General features: G+C 42.4%; 1 protein-coding gene across 5 annotated transcripts in view; it reads right to left on the bottom strand.

Moving 5' to 3' along the window:
• Tbxas1 (thromboxane A synthase 1) overlaps nucleotides 1–17679 on the bottom strand; it is a 212159-nt gene that overhangs the window by 81410 nt on the left and 113070 nt on the right. For all 5 annotated transcript variants that reach the window (XM_087205913.1, XM_087205914.1, XM_087205915.1 and 2 more), the window contains one exon: nucleotides 14157–14253. In XM_087205913.1, the coding sequence (XP_087062039.1) occupies nucleotides 14157–14234 (78 nt within the window). In that variant the 5' untranslated portion in view covers nucleotides 14235–14253. The remainder of the gene's footprint in view (nucleotides 1–14156; nucleotides 14254–17679) is intronic.

The following is a 17679-nucleotide window of genomic DNA, read 5'->3' as shown; positions in this document are numbered from 1 at the left end:
GCCAGGCTGTATCAGGAGATCAATGTAGCAAGTGGCCACCAGCACTTAGAGAAGAAGGGAAAGAGAAACAAGGAATACTATAGAACAGAATAGAAAATGTACAGGAGCATTTCACAAAGGAGGGGCCTATATTTTGTTGCTGTTAAACACATTAGGCATACGTGTGTGTGTGTGTGTGTGTGTGTGTGTGTGTGTGTGTGTATTCTGTGTCAACATGGGAAATATATTTCTTATTTTAAGTTAGGGTCAAAAAAAGTCTGAAAAACCGATTGTAACCCAGAGCCCAAACTTGACCGTCATCTTCTCTCTCAACCAAAACCCTATCAGTCACGACTCTGAAATCTCTCTTTGATCAGCCAACTCTCTCCCTCCCCATGGCCACCAGCCTGGCAGCGGTCATCGGTCATCATCATCTCAAGCCCGGACTGGTTCCCCGGCCTTCAGCCTTGTCATACCGTCCACGCTCTGTGCAGTAGTCAGTGGGGTCTTTCTAAAGCACAGAGGTCGATCCCACAGAAATGGAGCATGGAATGAATGGTGGGTGCCAGCAGCTGGGGGGAGTGGAGAGAGAAAGGGGGAGGTTGACCAAGGTGCTGGGTTCCAGTTAGATGAGAACCAAAAGCTCTGGTGTGCTACCGCACAGTAAGGTAGTGACAGCTATGTCTCAAAAAGCTGGAAGAAAATATACTGAATAATTTCACCAAGAAAAATGATACATGAGGAGATAGCTATGTAGCCTTTTTATTGTTGTTGTTGTTTGTTGGTTTTGGTTTTTTGTTTGTTTTGAGACAGGGTCTTGCTTCGTAGTTCACGCTGTCTCTGATCTCACTATGTAGCCCAGGTTGGCCTTGAATTCATCGTGATCCTCCTGCCTCAGCCTCCCGAGTGCTGGGATTACAGGCGTGTGCCACCATGCCTGGCATAGCCTTTTAAACATTACACAGTGGGTACATGTATCAGAATACCACATAGTACCTCATTATTATATAAAATACCTTTTTATGTATTAGTTAAGAAATAAAACGTATCTAGCCCTGTCCAGCAGTTTCTCCTGTGCTCCCTGATGTGGTGTACAAGCCTGGCTCTTGCCAGTCCTCATAGCACAGAGCCTGAGGGGTTCTCTGACTTCCGGTCCTTTATAGTCATAGTCAGAAGACACAAGTGGGGCTTTCTGAAGTCCAGGCTGTCCTTTCTCCTCCAGCTTGGGTGGGGAATGTGGTCCAAGTATGGCTCCCAGAGGCCGTCCCCTGAGTTCAAGTCTTGGCTCTGGCTGACCTTTAGAAGTGATCTTTCTGGGCCTCAGCTTCCCAGTCTACAGCTGGAGATGATAATGCTACCTCCCCCCTAGAAGGGATGCGAACTTCTCACTTATCAAGGACTTACTGAGTGACCCATATGGGGCAGGCACCTGGGGTACTGCTTTGAACCAAACAAAGCCCCCTGTCCTCCCTGATTCAAGTGGAGAAGGCAGACAAAAAACATAAGTAAACTTGGGAGTGTGGTGGGATGGGGGTGTGGTTCACAGTCCGCACTGGGCCCCTGGGTGAGAGGGATGTCAACAAGTTCTTTATGGATCTGAGAGTCAAGTTCCAGGTGCAGGAGCCATTGCAGGAAGATGCTGAGTCTGAGGACCCTTAAAAGAGGGGTGTGGTGGGAGTGGATGTCTGGGAAGCCATGAGGGGCATGTGCGTGGAGGGCCCCCTGGGCCTGCTCGTGCCTTCCACCCTGAGTGACTTGGGAGGCATGGAAGAATTTCAAGTAGAGGAGTGTCCTGAGCTGACTGGTATTTTTGGTGTTGAGAATAGACTATGAAGAGCCATGATGGAGGCAGGAAGAGCCATTGGCAGAGCACAATGACCAGGAGAGGGGACAGAGGCTCAGCCTTGGGTGGTGGGCACAGAGAGGGACAAAAGCAGTTAGCTTTGGCACACCAAGGAAGGTAGAGTCGACAGGGTTTCCTGATGGATTGGGTGTGTGGTGGGAGGGAGAAAGACAGGAGTCAATGGGAACTCCAAGAGTTTTGTACTGAATAGCCAGGATGATGAGCTGGGTTAATACATGTATAGCATTTGGGCCCACTGCTGGGCATGGTGTTTGAGATTGCTTTATGTCATTGCATCAGTACCCTGATGGTGCCCTCTTCTCTCTAGGCTCCAGTCCTTCTCACAAGCTGTATCTCTTTTTACCTGGAACTCTCAGTCCTGCTTGGATCCCCTTGCTCCTTTGTCTGCCAACTCCTATTCACCTTACAGAACACAGCTGAGAAAACACCGCCTGCAGGAGCCCCTGCTGCCTGGGTCTTACTCCAGTGCCCTGTACAAATAACATCTCTCTCCTGTTCTCAAAAGACCTTTAAAAAAGTGATTATTAGGCCTCAGTGCAAGTTCACTGACAGCAAGTAATGCCAACCTAATCACATTTTTTTCTTCTCTCATAGAGGGACAGATCTATAGATTGTTCTGGGGAAGAAGGAGAAATGATGGGTGGGTAAATAATTCTGTTGAGTGGCTTCATGGCTGGTAGAGCAACCAAAGACAAAAGTCTAGCAATCTGGAACCAAATGGAAAACCAGAGCTTTCTCTACTTAGCTCAGTCTAATGAACATTTTATTTGTTATTTTAATAATAAACTACTGCTTTACAGAAATCATAGCTCAGAAGATTCATGGTTACAGGATTACAATTTATGTAACATTTGACTGGACCATCTCATGAGCCAGTCTGAGCTGATACCAAAGGCTGACAAGCTGGACGTGGTGGCCCACACCTGTAATCCAGCACTCGGGAGGCAGAGGCCGGAGGATCACTGAAAGTTTGATGTTAGCCTGAACTATGTAAGGAGACCCTGTCTCAAAAAACCAAGAAAAAAAGAAGAAGAAAAGGAAAAAAAAAAACCTGTCTGACAAAGATTTATAGGTCAAAATTTCTCATGAACATAGATGCAAAAACAATTTAAAAAATATTAGCTAACATAATCCAGTCATATGTTAAAAAGTAATTTATTAAGACCAAGTAGGATTTATTCCAGGAATGCTCTTTGGAAGCAACCAGTGTAACTTGCTGCATTCACGGATTAAAGCAGAAAAACATATAATCTCAACAGATATTTTAAAAAACCTGGTAAAATCCAACACCTATTCATGGTAACAGCTCCTGATGGACTCTGAATATAAGGGAACTTCTTCAACCAGATAAATGACATTTACAAAAAACCTTTAGCTAACATCTTGCTCAATAATGAAACACATTAACACTTCTCAAGGTTGGAAACAAGTCCATTGTCTCACTTCTCTCTGACATTATAGAGAGTGCAGAAGGTAAGAAAAAGATATGGAATATGTAAAAATTGCATGGAAGAAATAAAACTGTATTATAGATGACATGATTGTACAGCATAGAAAATCTAAGCAATATCTACAAATAAACTATTAGAATTAATATTGAGCTTAATTAGACTATTGCGTACAACTTCAGTATACAAAAACCTTCTATATAAAATTAGAAAAATTAAACAACAATTTACAATAAACTATCAAATACTTAGGAACACATTTGACAAAGGATGTACAAGATCTCTATACTGAAGCTATCCTTTGACAAATTAGAAAAGAATTAGATGAATAGACAGAGATTCCATATTCCTGGTTGGAAAATTCAATAGTGTTATGATGTCAATTCTTCAAAAAAGTGGCAAGCTGATTTACAAGTAAATGCACCAAATCAAAGAACCTGGAGTTTATGCTGTCATCTTTTGAGATTGCAAAGCTATAATATTTAAGAAAGTACAATGTTGAAGGAAGGATAAACAAATATGACCAACAACACAAAATAGAATTCAGAAATAAATTCACACACATTGCCTCTTGATTTATGACAAAGGTGCTGTTAAATTCAGTAGGAAATGGGTGGTCTTTTCAACCCATTTTTCAACCTCATACTAGGGCACTTGAATCAATACAGACCCACATCTTCGCATACAAAAGCTAATTGGAAATGGAACATAGTCTAAAGAGGAATAAAACTTATACCATAGGAGAATATCTTTGTAAGCTTGGAGATAGGCAAGATTACTTAAACAGAATAACAAAAGCAATACCAAGAGAGAAGATTTTGGTTAATTGGATTTTATTATCAAAGAATATCACTTAGTAAGTAAGCAAACTAGAGACTAAGGGAAGATATTCACAGTGCATTTATTGGATGAAAGACTTAGAACATTAGAATGACAACCAATCAGAAAAAGGCAAAGACTTAACAAGTACAAAGCAGGACATCCAAATGGCCAATGACCATATGAAGAGATACTCAACAACATCACTCATCAGATAAATCCAAATTAAAACCATGGGAGATGCCACTGCCCAGCCACCAGAACACAATGAATAGCAAGGTGAAATGTTGGGCTAAGAGGTGAAACCACTAGAACTCTTCAGCACTGGATAGAGGGCTAATTGGGAAATCTTTTCAGTTTGTACACAAGCCAGTCATATGCATGGCCCTGTAACCTAGCAAAGAACATGCTCAAAACTGCACTTTCTTAATATGTTCATAGAATCTGAATCCACAATAGTAAAAACCTGGAAACAACCTAAATGTCTATCAACAGAGGAATTACCTGGTATTTCATACTTTAGAATATGACACAGCAATAAAAGAGGTGAACTGTATTCATTTTAATACATGATATGGATGAATCTTATAGACATGTTGAGGCAAACCAACCGGGACAAAAGGACACATAGTGCATGTTTTCATTTACAGGAAATTCAAGAGCAGAAAGATAATCTATGATGCTAAATGTCAAAAGAGTAGCTACTTCCGGATGGTGGGGTGGGAAGAGCAGGAAGGGGCTAAGGGGACCCTCCGGAAGTGCTCTGGCTCTTGACTTGGGTGATGGTCACACGGGTGCCTTTTACATGTACAAAGATGCACTGAGCTTTACACTCAAAATTTATGTGTGGAAGTTATGTCAATTTGTAAAAATATTAAACCAGCATTCTGGAAGGCTGAGGCAGAAGAATTGCAAGTTGGAGCCTAGCCTGGGCAACTTAGCAACTTACTGAGACCCTGTCTGAAAGTTAAAAAAATTTTTTCTAAAAGTCTGGGGATTATAGCTCAGTTTGAAAGCCTGGATTCCATTTCTCCAGCATGATCAAATAATAATAACCATAAATCAATATAGATAAGATTAAATGCTGGATAAGAACCAAGAAGATAAAAATCAACAGATGTAACTATAAGGGTTTGTATTTAGAGTAAATATTAGTTGTTCAGTGCATAGAATGACCTAATGATTTACATTGAAAAGATCCAGGAAGCATACTTGACCACAAGCTTGGGGCTGTGTTAATCTTCTCGACTCAGGTTGACCTCCCTAGCTTCCGGGGCATCTCAAGCAACTCCCCTTGGAGACCAAGTTTCCTTTATCTAACTTGGCTTCCTACCAGGGTGTCACAGGGTGAGCTGGCGTTTCCCTTCACAGGGCAGCCTGTTCGGAGCCCATGGCCCTCGTGTTGCCCTGGAAGAGACCGGAAAGGGTAGGAGACATGAATATGGGAAAGGTCACGGGAAGGGAGAAGGAGAGGTTGGGGCTGGTGTGGCCGGAGAGGAGGGGACAGAAAGCCCAGCCGCAGAGGCCCAACTGGACCAGCCCTGCTCCAAACAGCCATGCCCTGGCTACAAGGATGAGGGCTGTCTAGAAAGATGTGGACAAGGCCCATGAGTGAGTCTGTGGAGACTCCTGTCCGTGGCCATCTTTGGTGACCACTCAGAGATGGCTGCCACTTCCAATAGGAGCTGGCCCAGGCAAAGGGAACCTGTGAGCTCACTGCTGGGCCGGGTCTGCTGTGTGTTCTGTTTGGTGGTTTGCAAGTTCAGCTTGTGTTGTCTGTCTGTTATGGGCTGTGAATGACTATGGGGCCCTACTATGAGCTAGGAGTGAGGCCAGAACTGTGGAGACAAAGAACAGAATCCAGGCCCTCGGGAAGCTTGCAGTTCCCCTTGGGCAGGCGGAGGGGTGGTTTGTAAAGGACACTTGTCACTCTTTCAGCTCACAAAGCGCTTCCCTATCCTGTCAACTCTGGCCATTTTCTCATAATTAGGAAACATTGCCTTGATCAATAGCAGTGGCCTAGTTATAGCCTCGTGTTTCAACTGCTAAGATGCCTATGGGCAAATGAACATGTTTGTCAGTTAAGATTTCTTAAGCTGGGTGTGGTAGCGCATGCCTGTTATCCCAGCACTCCCAGAGGCTGAGGTAGGAGTATTGCAAGTTTGAGCCCAACCTGGGCAATTTAGTGACTTAGCAAGACTATATCTCAAAATAAATAAAATGAAACAAAAGGGGCTGGGGATATAGTTCAGTGTTAAGGCCCTGGATTCACTCCCCAGCACTAGAAAAAAAATCTCTTAAAAAAGAGTCTTAACCTCTTAGACTTAGGTTAGCTAAGTATAAATTTAAAACTGAGAATCCCACAGTCCTGAAGAGCATGTTATTAAAGAAAAGCCACTGCTGGGCATCCTCTGCTTGGTAAAGAAAGCAACCATCTACTGAGGGCTTTTCATGGGCTAAACCTGTGACTCTCAACTGAGACTTGCCATGGCTTCCCAGAGGGCTATGTCTTTGTTTTGAAAGACTCCAGGGGGACATGTGACACTTTGGTGGTTGTGATGTGAGTATTGCCTACTGGTTTGGTGGTGAGTATGTTCAGGAGCCTGCAAAACTATCCACAGAACGTTGTGTGCCATGATCGCAGAGGGGCTGAGCCTGGGGCACTGACATTCTGATTCCCACAACCCCTTGCACGTGAAAGGACGTTCCTCTAAGGCCTCATTTTCCTCACCTGGGCATGTGGAGCCTCTGGCGCTGCCCTTCAATAGAGTCAAATCAGTTAAACCAGAGAAAACTTGCTTGAATCACCCCCAAATCTATACTTGAGGCAACATGCAGTGTACGGCCATTGTTCTCTGGCCAAGTAGGGCTTATATTTTAGTGCTTTGAAATAGTAAAGATGTTCCCTTTACTAAAAATAAACTTTAAAAATATACTACAAGTAAAGTACTGAGGGTTTCCCTTTACTATCACACTGAGTAATATTCATTCATTCATTCACTGTGCCCATAGAACATGATTGTAAAGATTACATAACCTCTGTTCGTCCCCACCCCCTTTTGACTCCAGCCCAAGAGAACAGCTGCTGAGGGAGGTTGTTAAGATGTGTCCAAAGCTCAAGGAAGCCAGTTCCAGGGTCTCAGCAGAGCACCTTGTCAGGCCAGTGTTAGAGAAGGACCAGGGTGTCCCTCATATGGCACCTGCCATACTTGGCTGGGGAGATCATTTTGCTGAGGGACCTAGAGGGAGTTTGTTCCTGGGTTTGAAGCACAAATGGCCCTGTGAGATGTTGGTGGGTCTCCATGTGCCCAGTCAGCACTGACTGCCACATGACTGGGAGCCAGACCTTAGTGATTGCGCAATCACAGGCGGAGCCTGAAGCTCAGAAAGGTTGATGGACTGGCTTAAGGTCACATGGCTTTTAATAAGTGACAAATGTGGAATTTGATTTCATTCCTTTAAATTTAAACCAAGGCCTTTTACCACATTGCTGTGCTATGGCTTAAAAGAGGCACAAATGGAAAGAAAAGAGATGCTATGAAAAAGGAGACGGGGGCCAGAGATTTGGCTCAGTGGTTCGTTCTGCTGCCTGCCTCACAAGCCCGAGGACCTGAGTTCAATCCCTTGTACCAAAAAAAAAAAAAAAGCCTGGGCCAGGAGGGAGTGAGGGTCAGGACTTCTTGGCCCAATGACTTGAATTCCATGGAACGTTCTGGAACATAACCATGGTGAGACCAGACCTTCTGTGGCTTATTTACTATTCTCACCCTCAAATTCTAGATATTAACCCCCAGGTTTACACACTTATTTCTGCCTCTACCACTACAAAAGTTAGGGCAAGGAGACATAAATATAAGAATGAAATTTTCTTTAAAAAATACAAAGATGACTTCTTGCTGAACTGAGTCTAGGAAGCCATAGAAATATAAAATCATTTAAAACAAGATTTGGAAATTTAAAAAAAGTTCTGCAAGGCAGAGAGAGAACATCTGAGCTCGGAGTCAATACCGCTTAGCACTGTTCATTCCTACCTTCCAAGGGTCCTTGAGCACTTAGTTTCTTGAAAGATGGTAAAGTTCAAATCTACCTGTCACACTGAAAACTTGGAGCTAAGTTTGTTAAAGGCAAATGCAAATCCATGCATTGACTCTTCCAGGGCTCACTGTGTCCAGACATGAGGAGGTCAGGTGAAAGCGAAGGCCCACAGGCAGGGGACAGGTGCCCCAGCATGGCTCTCTTGGTGACTGTCACCAAGACTTCCAAGGGGCCCCCCATCCTTGGACAAAAAGCTTCCAGCTCAGGCTAGAGGATTTCCTGTGGATTGGAAAGTGTTCTCCAGGAAACACAGACCCGCCTCAAAAGAGGCCAGGCCAATGAAGTTCCTCCATGTTTTGGAGTTCTCTGTTCTCTGTGGGCTGAGCTTACAGGGAGAACTGCATTGCTTGGACCTGGGCCTAAATGTGGGTTGGCCCTTCTCAAGAAATGCACTGCTAACAAAGGGTTTCTGGGGTTGACTAAAGTGACAGGAACTCCCCTAGTCACACACAACTCTTCTCAGAGTGCACATCTGACTGCACACATTTGAGGGCCTGAATATTTTCATTTCCTTACTGTTTCATTTAGGGGAAAGAAGACCAGGAACTCTAGATACACAGGGTTTCAGCAGCGTTGGTGGAGAACAGCCAGTTACAGGTGCAGGGACCAGCTAAGGGGGGAAAGCTACCAAGACTTCTGTCCTGTGTGGTGCCTGCGGGCAGGTCCCCAAGACCCCTGCACAGGTGCCAGTGATCCACCTGTAGCACTGAATGCAGCTTCTGGGCCAATTGACTCTAACAAGCCAGTGTACTCCTGTGGAAGAGGGTGTTGCTGCAGGCACAGAGGGCACTAAGGTTTCCAGTGACTACTTTGCCCTGGAACTTTAGTCGTCTTTGCCAAGGCCGAGGGGGCTGTGCTTTCACAGTGACTCATTCTTAGGATTTCAGTAGCTGTGTGGTGAGTGGATGAAGCAGCCCTTTGAGAGGCTAAACCTAGGGCAGCCAGGTCCCTGAGATTTCAGGGTTCTGGATAAAACCACTCACCAAATTCATCACATGGTTTTAGATGTGACACTTGAGTCAAGGTTGTGGCTTGACCTATGCCTAGAGAGGTGACCTCTGAGTTCCTCATCAGGACCTGAAGGCTGATAGCCCAGGCCCCCATATACAACTGCCACCCCTTCCACCTCAACTCCATGTCCAAGCATTGGAACTGGGAGCTAGCATGACTGTGGCTAAGCTCCATGGCGCCATTTTGGATCAGAACTCCTAGCTCCAAGGCAGCAGGATTCATGGTTCAATGTGTATATCTCCTCCATATCTCCACTCAAACCACATGAAGCAAAGAGATGGGGCAAGGACCAGCCTACCTCTTATCACTCTTTCCATGGCTTCCCCAACTCCAGACTTTGATGGAAAGCTAAGAATAAGAAGTTCTACCATTGGTTGTGGCCATTTCTGCTGAGTCACATGGACTCTGCTCCAATTTCCACAGATTAAAAAAAGCAAACCCTTAGGACTTTATTGAGTACCTCATAGCAAAGAGGAGACAAAACATCTAAGGAAAAATATCCAGAGACAAGCATGGTGGCACACATCTGTAATCCCCACATTCTGGAAGCCTGAAGCAGGAGAGTCACAAGTTCGAGCCCAGCCTGGCCAGTCTAGCAACTTAGGGAGACCCTGTCTCAAAATAAGAAAGGGCTGGCCATGTAGCTCAGTGTGAAGGTCCTGGTTTCAATCCCTAGTATTGCAGAATAAAAACAATCCCATTGGGACAACTGAATCTCTATAGAATGCTAAGGAACACAGACTTGTGTTCAAGGGTAAACTGTGGCAGTGCAGAGCAATTTCGGCGAGGACCTGAGGTTGTCCATAGAGACACAGAGAGTGCGGGTGGGGAAAAGGACAAGATGGAGCAGAGTCACTATGCAGGCTCCTGTGCCTCAAACAGTGTGAATGGGAAAGTGAGATATAAAAAGTGCCACCCTGGATCTGACCATAGTTTGTTCAGCCCAGTGTTCTGGAGCTGGAGAAAGAATATTTCATTCAGTGATTTTGGAATTCAAATATTTGCTCGGTTTTGACATATGTCGGGGAGTTCCCTGTGCCATCACTCTGCCTCCGGTCATTGTCCCTCATGGGACACACTCAGCTCTCATCGAATCTCGAAGCTAAACCCAGGGCATCCTCCACCAGGTTGTCCAGGGACGCCCATCATTCAAGCCTGGATCTGTGAGCAGAGATGGGCTCTTTCTGTTGGAAAATGAAACTACACATTATTTAAGTTCCTCTTCACTTGACGCATCAAACTAATCTGCCGAGGTATTTCTGTATCACAAGGGACCATTTGCTAGAAGCTTGCATGGCATAAGCATTTAATGTTTACTGAGCGAATGTATAATAAAGCTGCATCGCTGAACATTTAAGTAAACATGGCTTATTAGAGGGAAGGCAGTGAGGTGTCAGGAAGGAGAAATCATGCCTCACTAATCTCCTTGAGTTCTTTAGCAGATAAATAAGCATATGGATAAGAGGGAGCCACAGAACCCAGTTTAATTTGACTTTCAAAAACCTGTGAGAAAATCCCACTCTAATGACTATTTTTAAAAAAAATGAGTCACTAAGGGTTGTTTTATCATGAATATGGAATTGGCTTAAAGACCATAAACAAAGCTAAAGATAAGTGGATACATTCCCAGATGGAAAATTATAAACACTAGGGTTTCCTCAGATCCAATCTATGGAGTCTTTTTCTATGTTTGTGAATGACCCAGATGAATAAGTGGATATTGAATCTCTAGATTCAGGTAATACTTCATTCTTCTGGGCAGAGTTTCAAGTTAATAGTGATGCAATTCGGGTTGAAGACTAAATAGTCATGTGTTTGGGCCATAGGGTATGAAAAAGAAGTAGAAGATATAGTTCCTGGCCTTAAAGAATTAATAATCAAGTTAGAATAGAAACTACATCTTCCTTTACTGTAAGACACAACGGGACCAGTTGCAAAAACAAGGCATAAGAAAGAGTTCAGAGATGCGAAACAGTAGATGGGAAGGAAGGCAGGGAGGACTTCCTGGAAGAGGCGGAGTCTCAGAGACCTTGAAGAACATCTAGGGTTTGGATGGATGCAGGAGAGGTGGAGAGTTTTCTTGCTAAAAGGCTCTACTAGATGTTGTGCTTGTCTTCCCTGCCAAGCACTGCACAGGCGCAGTGCTTGAATGCATGATAGTTTTACAATAGTTCAGTAACGTAGGTGGTATCCCCATTTTCCTAAGGAGGAACAAAGGGCTTAAATAAAGAAGTTGGCTCAAAATGACATTGCTAATAAACGTGAGACTCACTGTTTGGCAGCCTCTCATTCTAGAGGCTGTCAGCACAAGCAAAGATACAGGGGCAGGACTGTCCAGAGGCCAGCTGAGGTGACACCTGGTATTGGGGGTCAGTGAGAGGATGGAGCATGTGGAATGGATCTAAGTTATAGGGGTCCTTACATCTTGTCTGGGAGACTTGAACTTAATGCTGAAGTCTTAATCCTGTGTTGGGTGGAAAAGGAAGGAAATTGGAGCCATGCTCTAGAATTTGGGGTCCTGGACTTAGAGACTTAGCCAAGAAATTGATAGAAGCCAATCATTTTGTTCAGAGGAGAAACTGGCCAAGGCTGAGGGCAACTTTCTTTGCTGCCCTCTGCTGGAACATGTACATTAGTCTTGTTTGTATCTAGCATGGGCATCAGAGTGTGGCCCATTTCTGGGTGATGTCCTGGGGGTCATCTGAACCATATGGAGACACACAGTTGTCACATCCCATCTCACTGTTCAGGGTCTCAGGCAAGCTCAGGAAGCACAGTAGGCTCCCGGGGCACCTTTGCCACCTGCTTGGGTAGCACATGGTGGCCTGCGCCCTTTGACTCACCGCTTCTTTAATCAACACCCCTTGCTGACAGTATGGACAATATACACTTAGTGGGAAGACTCAGTCTCTGAGATCCCAGCAGGACAGTAGGCCTTTGGGGGTGTTTGAACAGGGAAATAATGTCACAATGTTTGGGAAGAGAATCTAAAGGTCACAGGGAAGGAGTTAAATGCCTGCATTTCCTTTGGCCATTCCAAGGGAATGGAGGCATCAGGACAGGCTGTCACTGTCACCTCCTTCTGAGGCCATGTGGTGTCTGAAACTGGGCATGATGCTCTGGGTTGGAAGATGAGCACATTTTGGATGAGTAGTCAATTATTTGATTAAACTGTGACACCTAGAAATGTCACCTGAACCAGCCATTTCTAGCAGTGCAGTAGAAAGAGCACTAGATTTGATCTGAAGGCAATAACATGGCAAATGTTTGACATTCCTTGAGTTAGGTGTGTGACCAAGGTTGGTCACTGAATCTCTCTAAGCCCTAGTTTCTTTGTGAAATGTAGACACTAATGAATGGTATCAGTCTCATAAGTTCTCATGATGAAGAACAAAACCAAAACCAAATAATGAAGACAACAAAACCCTTCAGATGGCTCTACCAGTACAGAATGCAGGGAGACCCCCAGCAGTTTAAGACTCAGCCCCAGATATCTCACATCCAGCAAGTGTTCCCCATGTGTGCCCTGTATAGCCTGAGCTCCCCACTGCAGGAACCTCTCTGTGCTGTGCTGTGCTGGTCTCTGGTGAATGACTTAACAGCCTGCCCGGCTCATTACCCATGAGTTCCTTGCAGGCAAGATGGCGTCTTCTCTGTCTTTACAGTCAGCACCAAGACACTGCCTGGCTGATGGCAGATGTGCAAAAAGTTTGCCAAGTAATTGACAGAAGAATGAGTACATTATCTACTATCCCTATAAGAATGGGAAATGAGGTTTTATTTGACACTTCCCCCCAAAAATGGTTGGCACAGAATTGTCTGAATTCTTACAAGCATCTGTTCAGTAATTCACTTTAGACTTTTTCCAGGAATCTACATAAAAATTGTTGGTCTTCTCTGCTAGAATTCCTATCTCCACATTTTTGGAAAATATGAACAACACTGACCTCTGCCATTTTCTGTCATCTGTCCAATTTTTTGAGATTTTTCATCAAAGATTAAAAAGAAGTATGCTTTTAAAGTACTTTCCAAAAATGATGGAGTATGTAGGTTGGAGAACAGAACTAACAGAGGTTATCTGGGGACAAATTTCCCTACTAATGTAGTTTAGCTTGCTTTTCTGACCTTAATACTTTTGTACTTCTAATACTCTTTCGTATACTTTCATATCAAAAGATATAGGCACAAGGCCCTTGAAATTTTCCTTTCCTTCTTGTATTTACTCATAATTGCTCAGTGTCCTCAGTCACTTGACCTGTGCCCTCTGGATTCTTCTAGTTTTGAGCACAGCTTTAGAAAACTTTCCTGGTTTTAGTATTTCTGTTAGCCTCAACTTCTCTTGAGTTTTGCTTTCTTGAAGCATTTCTTAAATGTAAATGCCATCTTTCTGTAGCAGTTCTGTATACTCTCTTTCTAAAATCCAAGTTCACAGGGGAGCTAGTTTTGAGTAGAACTGACCTAGAATCAATGAAAAGCCCCATCATATCCCTAGTGGTCTGTCATAGAGTCTTTTCATTTTAGAATCCCGCCCCCCCAAGCCATTCATATGCAGAGACGTGGTATTTGTACACAGTGGAGTAGTACTCTGCTAAAGAAAGATAAACAAGTCATTTGCAGAAAAATGAATATTTAAAACCATAATGTTAAGTAAAATAAATCAAACAGCTTAAATATCCATGGTTTCTTTTATATGAGAAACTCAAAGTCTTAAATAATTTAAAGAGCAAAGTAAAGGACGGATAATAGGAATTAGGGAGATAGATCTTTTGCAAAGGGATCTAAAGGTGGAGGGAAGGGAGAGGGAGGGGAAGGGGGAAGTAAAAAGAATTAAGATGTACTACGTACATGTACCAATTCTCCATGATGAATGTAATCACTATATACTGCAAACATGTACCAGTAAAAAACTTTTTAAAACATATGCTGAGAAAACAACATACCATTCTGTTGGTAAAGTTACTGAAGTTCTCAACCAACACCTGCTTGATCATGTCTGGGTCAGAAATAACAATATGCATCCGACGACCAAGATAGTACCTGGAAGGAATAAAAAAATTACTTTAAAATGTGTTGCCTTTATCTACTCATTTCTCTTTTACAAAAAAATAGTTCACAATGGCTTTGAATGAAGGATAGAAGATACATAGGAAGTAAAGATGTAGAGGAGATGAGGAGATACTTGTTCTAATCATAATGGATAGTAGAACTACAGTGATCTGATATTAGAGTTCTTCCACCAACATTCATGGAATGCTGCCTTATACCAGTCCCTGGAGAGTCTAGTTTAGAAAAGACACATCTTGCCTCAAGGAGCTTATATTCTGCTCGGAAAGATAGATCTTGCAAATGTCAATGCAGGAAGAAGAGGTTCATAAGATCCAGCAGTAAGACAAAGGAAAAAGACAGAGGTCAGTGTTGTCTGTATTTGCCAAAAATGGGGAGAGAGGCATTTAGCAGGAGAAGACCAGTAATCTTTGCATTGCTCCTTAAAAAGTCTAAAGAAAATGAATAAACAGATGCTTGTGAGAATTAAGGAAGATTAAACTTGCCAGGGAATGGGCTGAACACCTGGTTTCCACAACTGTAGATGAAGAAGCTCGACAGATATTTATGACATTCAGGAAGAAATGGAAGAAGGGCTCACAGTCAGCTGCCAGTGGTGAGCTCTGACAAGTCAGTGCTTATGGGCAGTATGCAGTTCAGTGTCAAAAATAGATTTTAAAGGACAAAGCAGCTCAGTTTACTCTAGCATTCTTAGTCTGAATTTTTTGTAAGCCAAAGAATGATGTTAATTTTTAAACTCTTCTCCTTCTCACTAATTAGGGGAAAACGAGGAAAAAAATTGTCCAGCACAAATTAGGCACTTAGAAACTCTTCACTTAACTGATCATACTTTCCAAAGATGCCAGGGAGATCTTTGGGCCACAGGATATTAACAGCTGAGGTACAAAGAAGGAAAGGACACCCAGTAGTTTCTTACTGGTTTTAATCAAGAAGATCAAAAGTAACACAATAAGGCCATAAACCAATGCGCGTAGAAAACTTTGGCAAGTGATATGGGATCTTACAAGAATCCAATGCAGGAGACCAGCTTGAAACTGTGCTGGACAGGCTATAAAATATTATTGGATTTTTTTATAAATTGGCTTTTCATTAAATTGTGAGTCTGTCCTAGGCCCATACGACTGGCTAGCTGAGCCTTCGGCTGGCGTATGGAAACAGAATTCTGTATGTCAATGGTCACAATTGAAATCTCAGTGATCGATGACACTGTGATGCCTCTGATAGCAAGATAACACTGCAGCTGAGGATTTTATGACACTTACAGCCATTCTCCCAGAGCAAACATTAGCTAAAGAAAACACAGGTTGCTTGTTAATCACAATCTGTCTTTTGCACGAATGCATCACTCCTCCATTTTTACAAGCCTGGTTCTCTTCAGTGCCTTGGCCCCCTGCTGTTCCCTACATTGTTTTTACACCCTTTGCTATGTTATGTAATCAATAAATACTGACAAGTCCAGAGCTTCATGGTCTTAGTTTATAAGAGCTTAGGCTATTCTGGATCCCCATAAAAACAGTCCTTTCTCTTTATCTGTCTTACTCTTTTATCCTCCACCAGACCCTCAATCTGGTGGTCAGGTAGCCCCTGAAATCCAGTGAAAGCTGTCTGAACCCTCCCAGGAACAAACGAACACCTTACAGTATTTTGTATATAATTTGAGGTTTCTTGAACCCTTGAATCCTATTCTAGAACAGTGTTTCTCAAATTTAAAATGTGCTTAAAAGTTATGTTAGTTTATCCCTGGCCATTTAAGAAATGCAAATTAAAACAACACTGAGATTCCATCTCCAGAAAGAATGGCTATCATCAAGAAATCAACCAGTAACAAACACTAGAGAGAGGCTGTGGGGGAAAAAAGAGCCCTTCTTCACTGTTGGAGTATAAACTAATATGGAAATCAGTATGGAGTTTCCTCAAAAAGCTAAAATTAGAAATTCCATTTGACCTAGCTATCCACCTTCTAGATATCTTCCCAAAAGAGTTAAAGGCATTATATCACAGTAATGTCCCATGTTTATAGCAGCATCTTGGATTTATAGCTAAATCTTGGAAGCAGCCTGTATGTCCATCAACAGATGAATGGATAAAGAAAATGTATTTATACACAATGGAGAATTACTCTGCCACAAAGAAGGATAAATTTGAGTTCTCTGTAGGAAAATGGATGCACTTGAGACCATCATGCTAAGTGAAATAAATCAGACTCACAAGTTTGATATCACATAGTTTCTCTTATATGAGAAACTCAATGTATAAAGTCCAGGATAAAAGATGGAAAAGGGAACTAGAAAAAGGAAAAAATTATTCTTATCCAGCATATATCTAAAAAATGTACCTTGATTTATTATAATTGTCCTATGTGTTTTATAGGGTTTTTTGGCCTGTTCATCTGGCTGCTAATCTGTATGTATGACGGTTAACTTTATAAGGACTTACTTATAAGATCAATAAATGAATCTGATGCTGGTAAAAAAGAGGGATGGAGGGGGGAAGGGGGAAAATAAAGAAATAAGATGTGTCATGTACATGTGCCAATTCCCCACAACTAATGTACTGCAAACATGTACTAATAAAAGTTAAAAATTTTAAGTTATGTTAGTTTAAAGAAAGAACAGATGGAATTTTCCTCAGTCTGGCAAAAGACAAATTTACAGATTAAGAAAGCTAAGTGAACTTTGAATAATATGAACACAAAGAAATCTATACCATCATTATTAACCTTCCGCGAGGTAAACTAGAAAGAGAAGAAGGAAGGAAGGAAAGGAAGAAAGGAAGGAAGGAAGAAAGAAAGAAAGAAAGAGAAAGAAAAGAAAGAAAGAAAGAAAGAAAAAAGAGAAAGAAAAGAATTTTGAAAGCAGCTAGAGACAGATCAAGGACAGCCAATTTCTCATCAGAAACTATGGAGACCAGAAGGAAGTGGAACACTTTTCAGGCGCTGAAAGCAAAGAATTTTCAATCACAAATTGTATATCTGATGAACACATCTTTCAGAAAAGAAGTAGATCAGATGAAGCAAAACTAAGAATTTGTCTCTGGTAGACCCTACCCTTAAAGAAAGACTGAAAGCTCTCTGGCCAGAAGGGAGATGATAACAGAAGAAAGTTTGGGAACTTCAGAAAAAAAGGACCATGGAATAGGTAAAAATAATAGACTATCCTGTTTTCGTGAGTTTCAAAAATTATACTTGATGGATGAAGTAAAAATTACAGCACCATCTGATATCAACACCATCAGGACATTCACAAGAAATACTTTAAAGCTCAGCATGGTAGTGCATGCCTATAATTCTAGCTACTTGGGAGGCTGAGGCAGGACCACCACAATCTGGGTAATTTAGTGATCTATCACTAATTTACTATCTCAAAAGAAAAAAAATGTTTAAAGGATGAGAATGTACTT

The sequence above is a fragment of the Heterocephalus glaber genome, unplaced genomic scaffold, assembly GCF_053883595.1.
Source record: "Heterocephalus glaber isolate CG9 unplaced genomic scaffold, H.glaber_assembly_v1.0 deba00000621, whole genome shotgun sequence".
NCBI classification, from domain to species: domain Eukaryota; kingdom Metazoa; phylum Chordata; class Mammalia; order Rodentia; family Bathyergidae; genus Heterocephalus; species Heterocephalus glaber.
The sequence above is the reverse complement of the archived record's forward strand: the minus strand, read 5'-3'. Positions and strand labels throughout refer to the sequence as shown.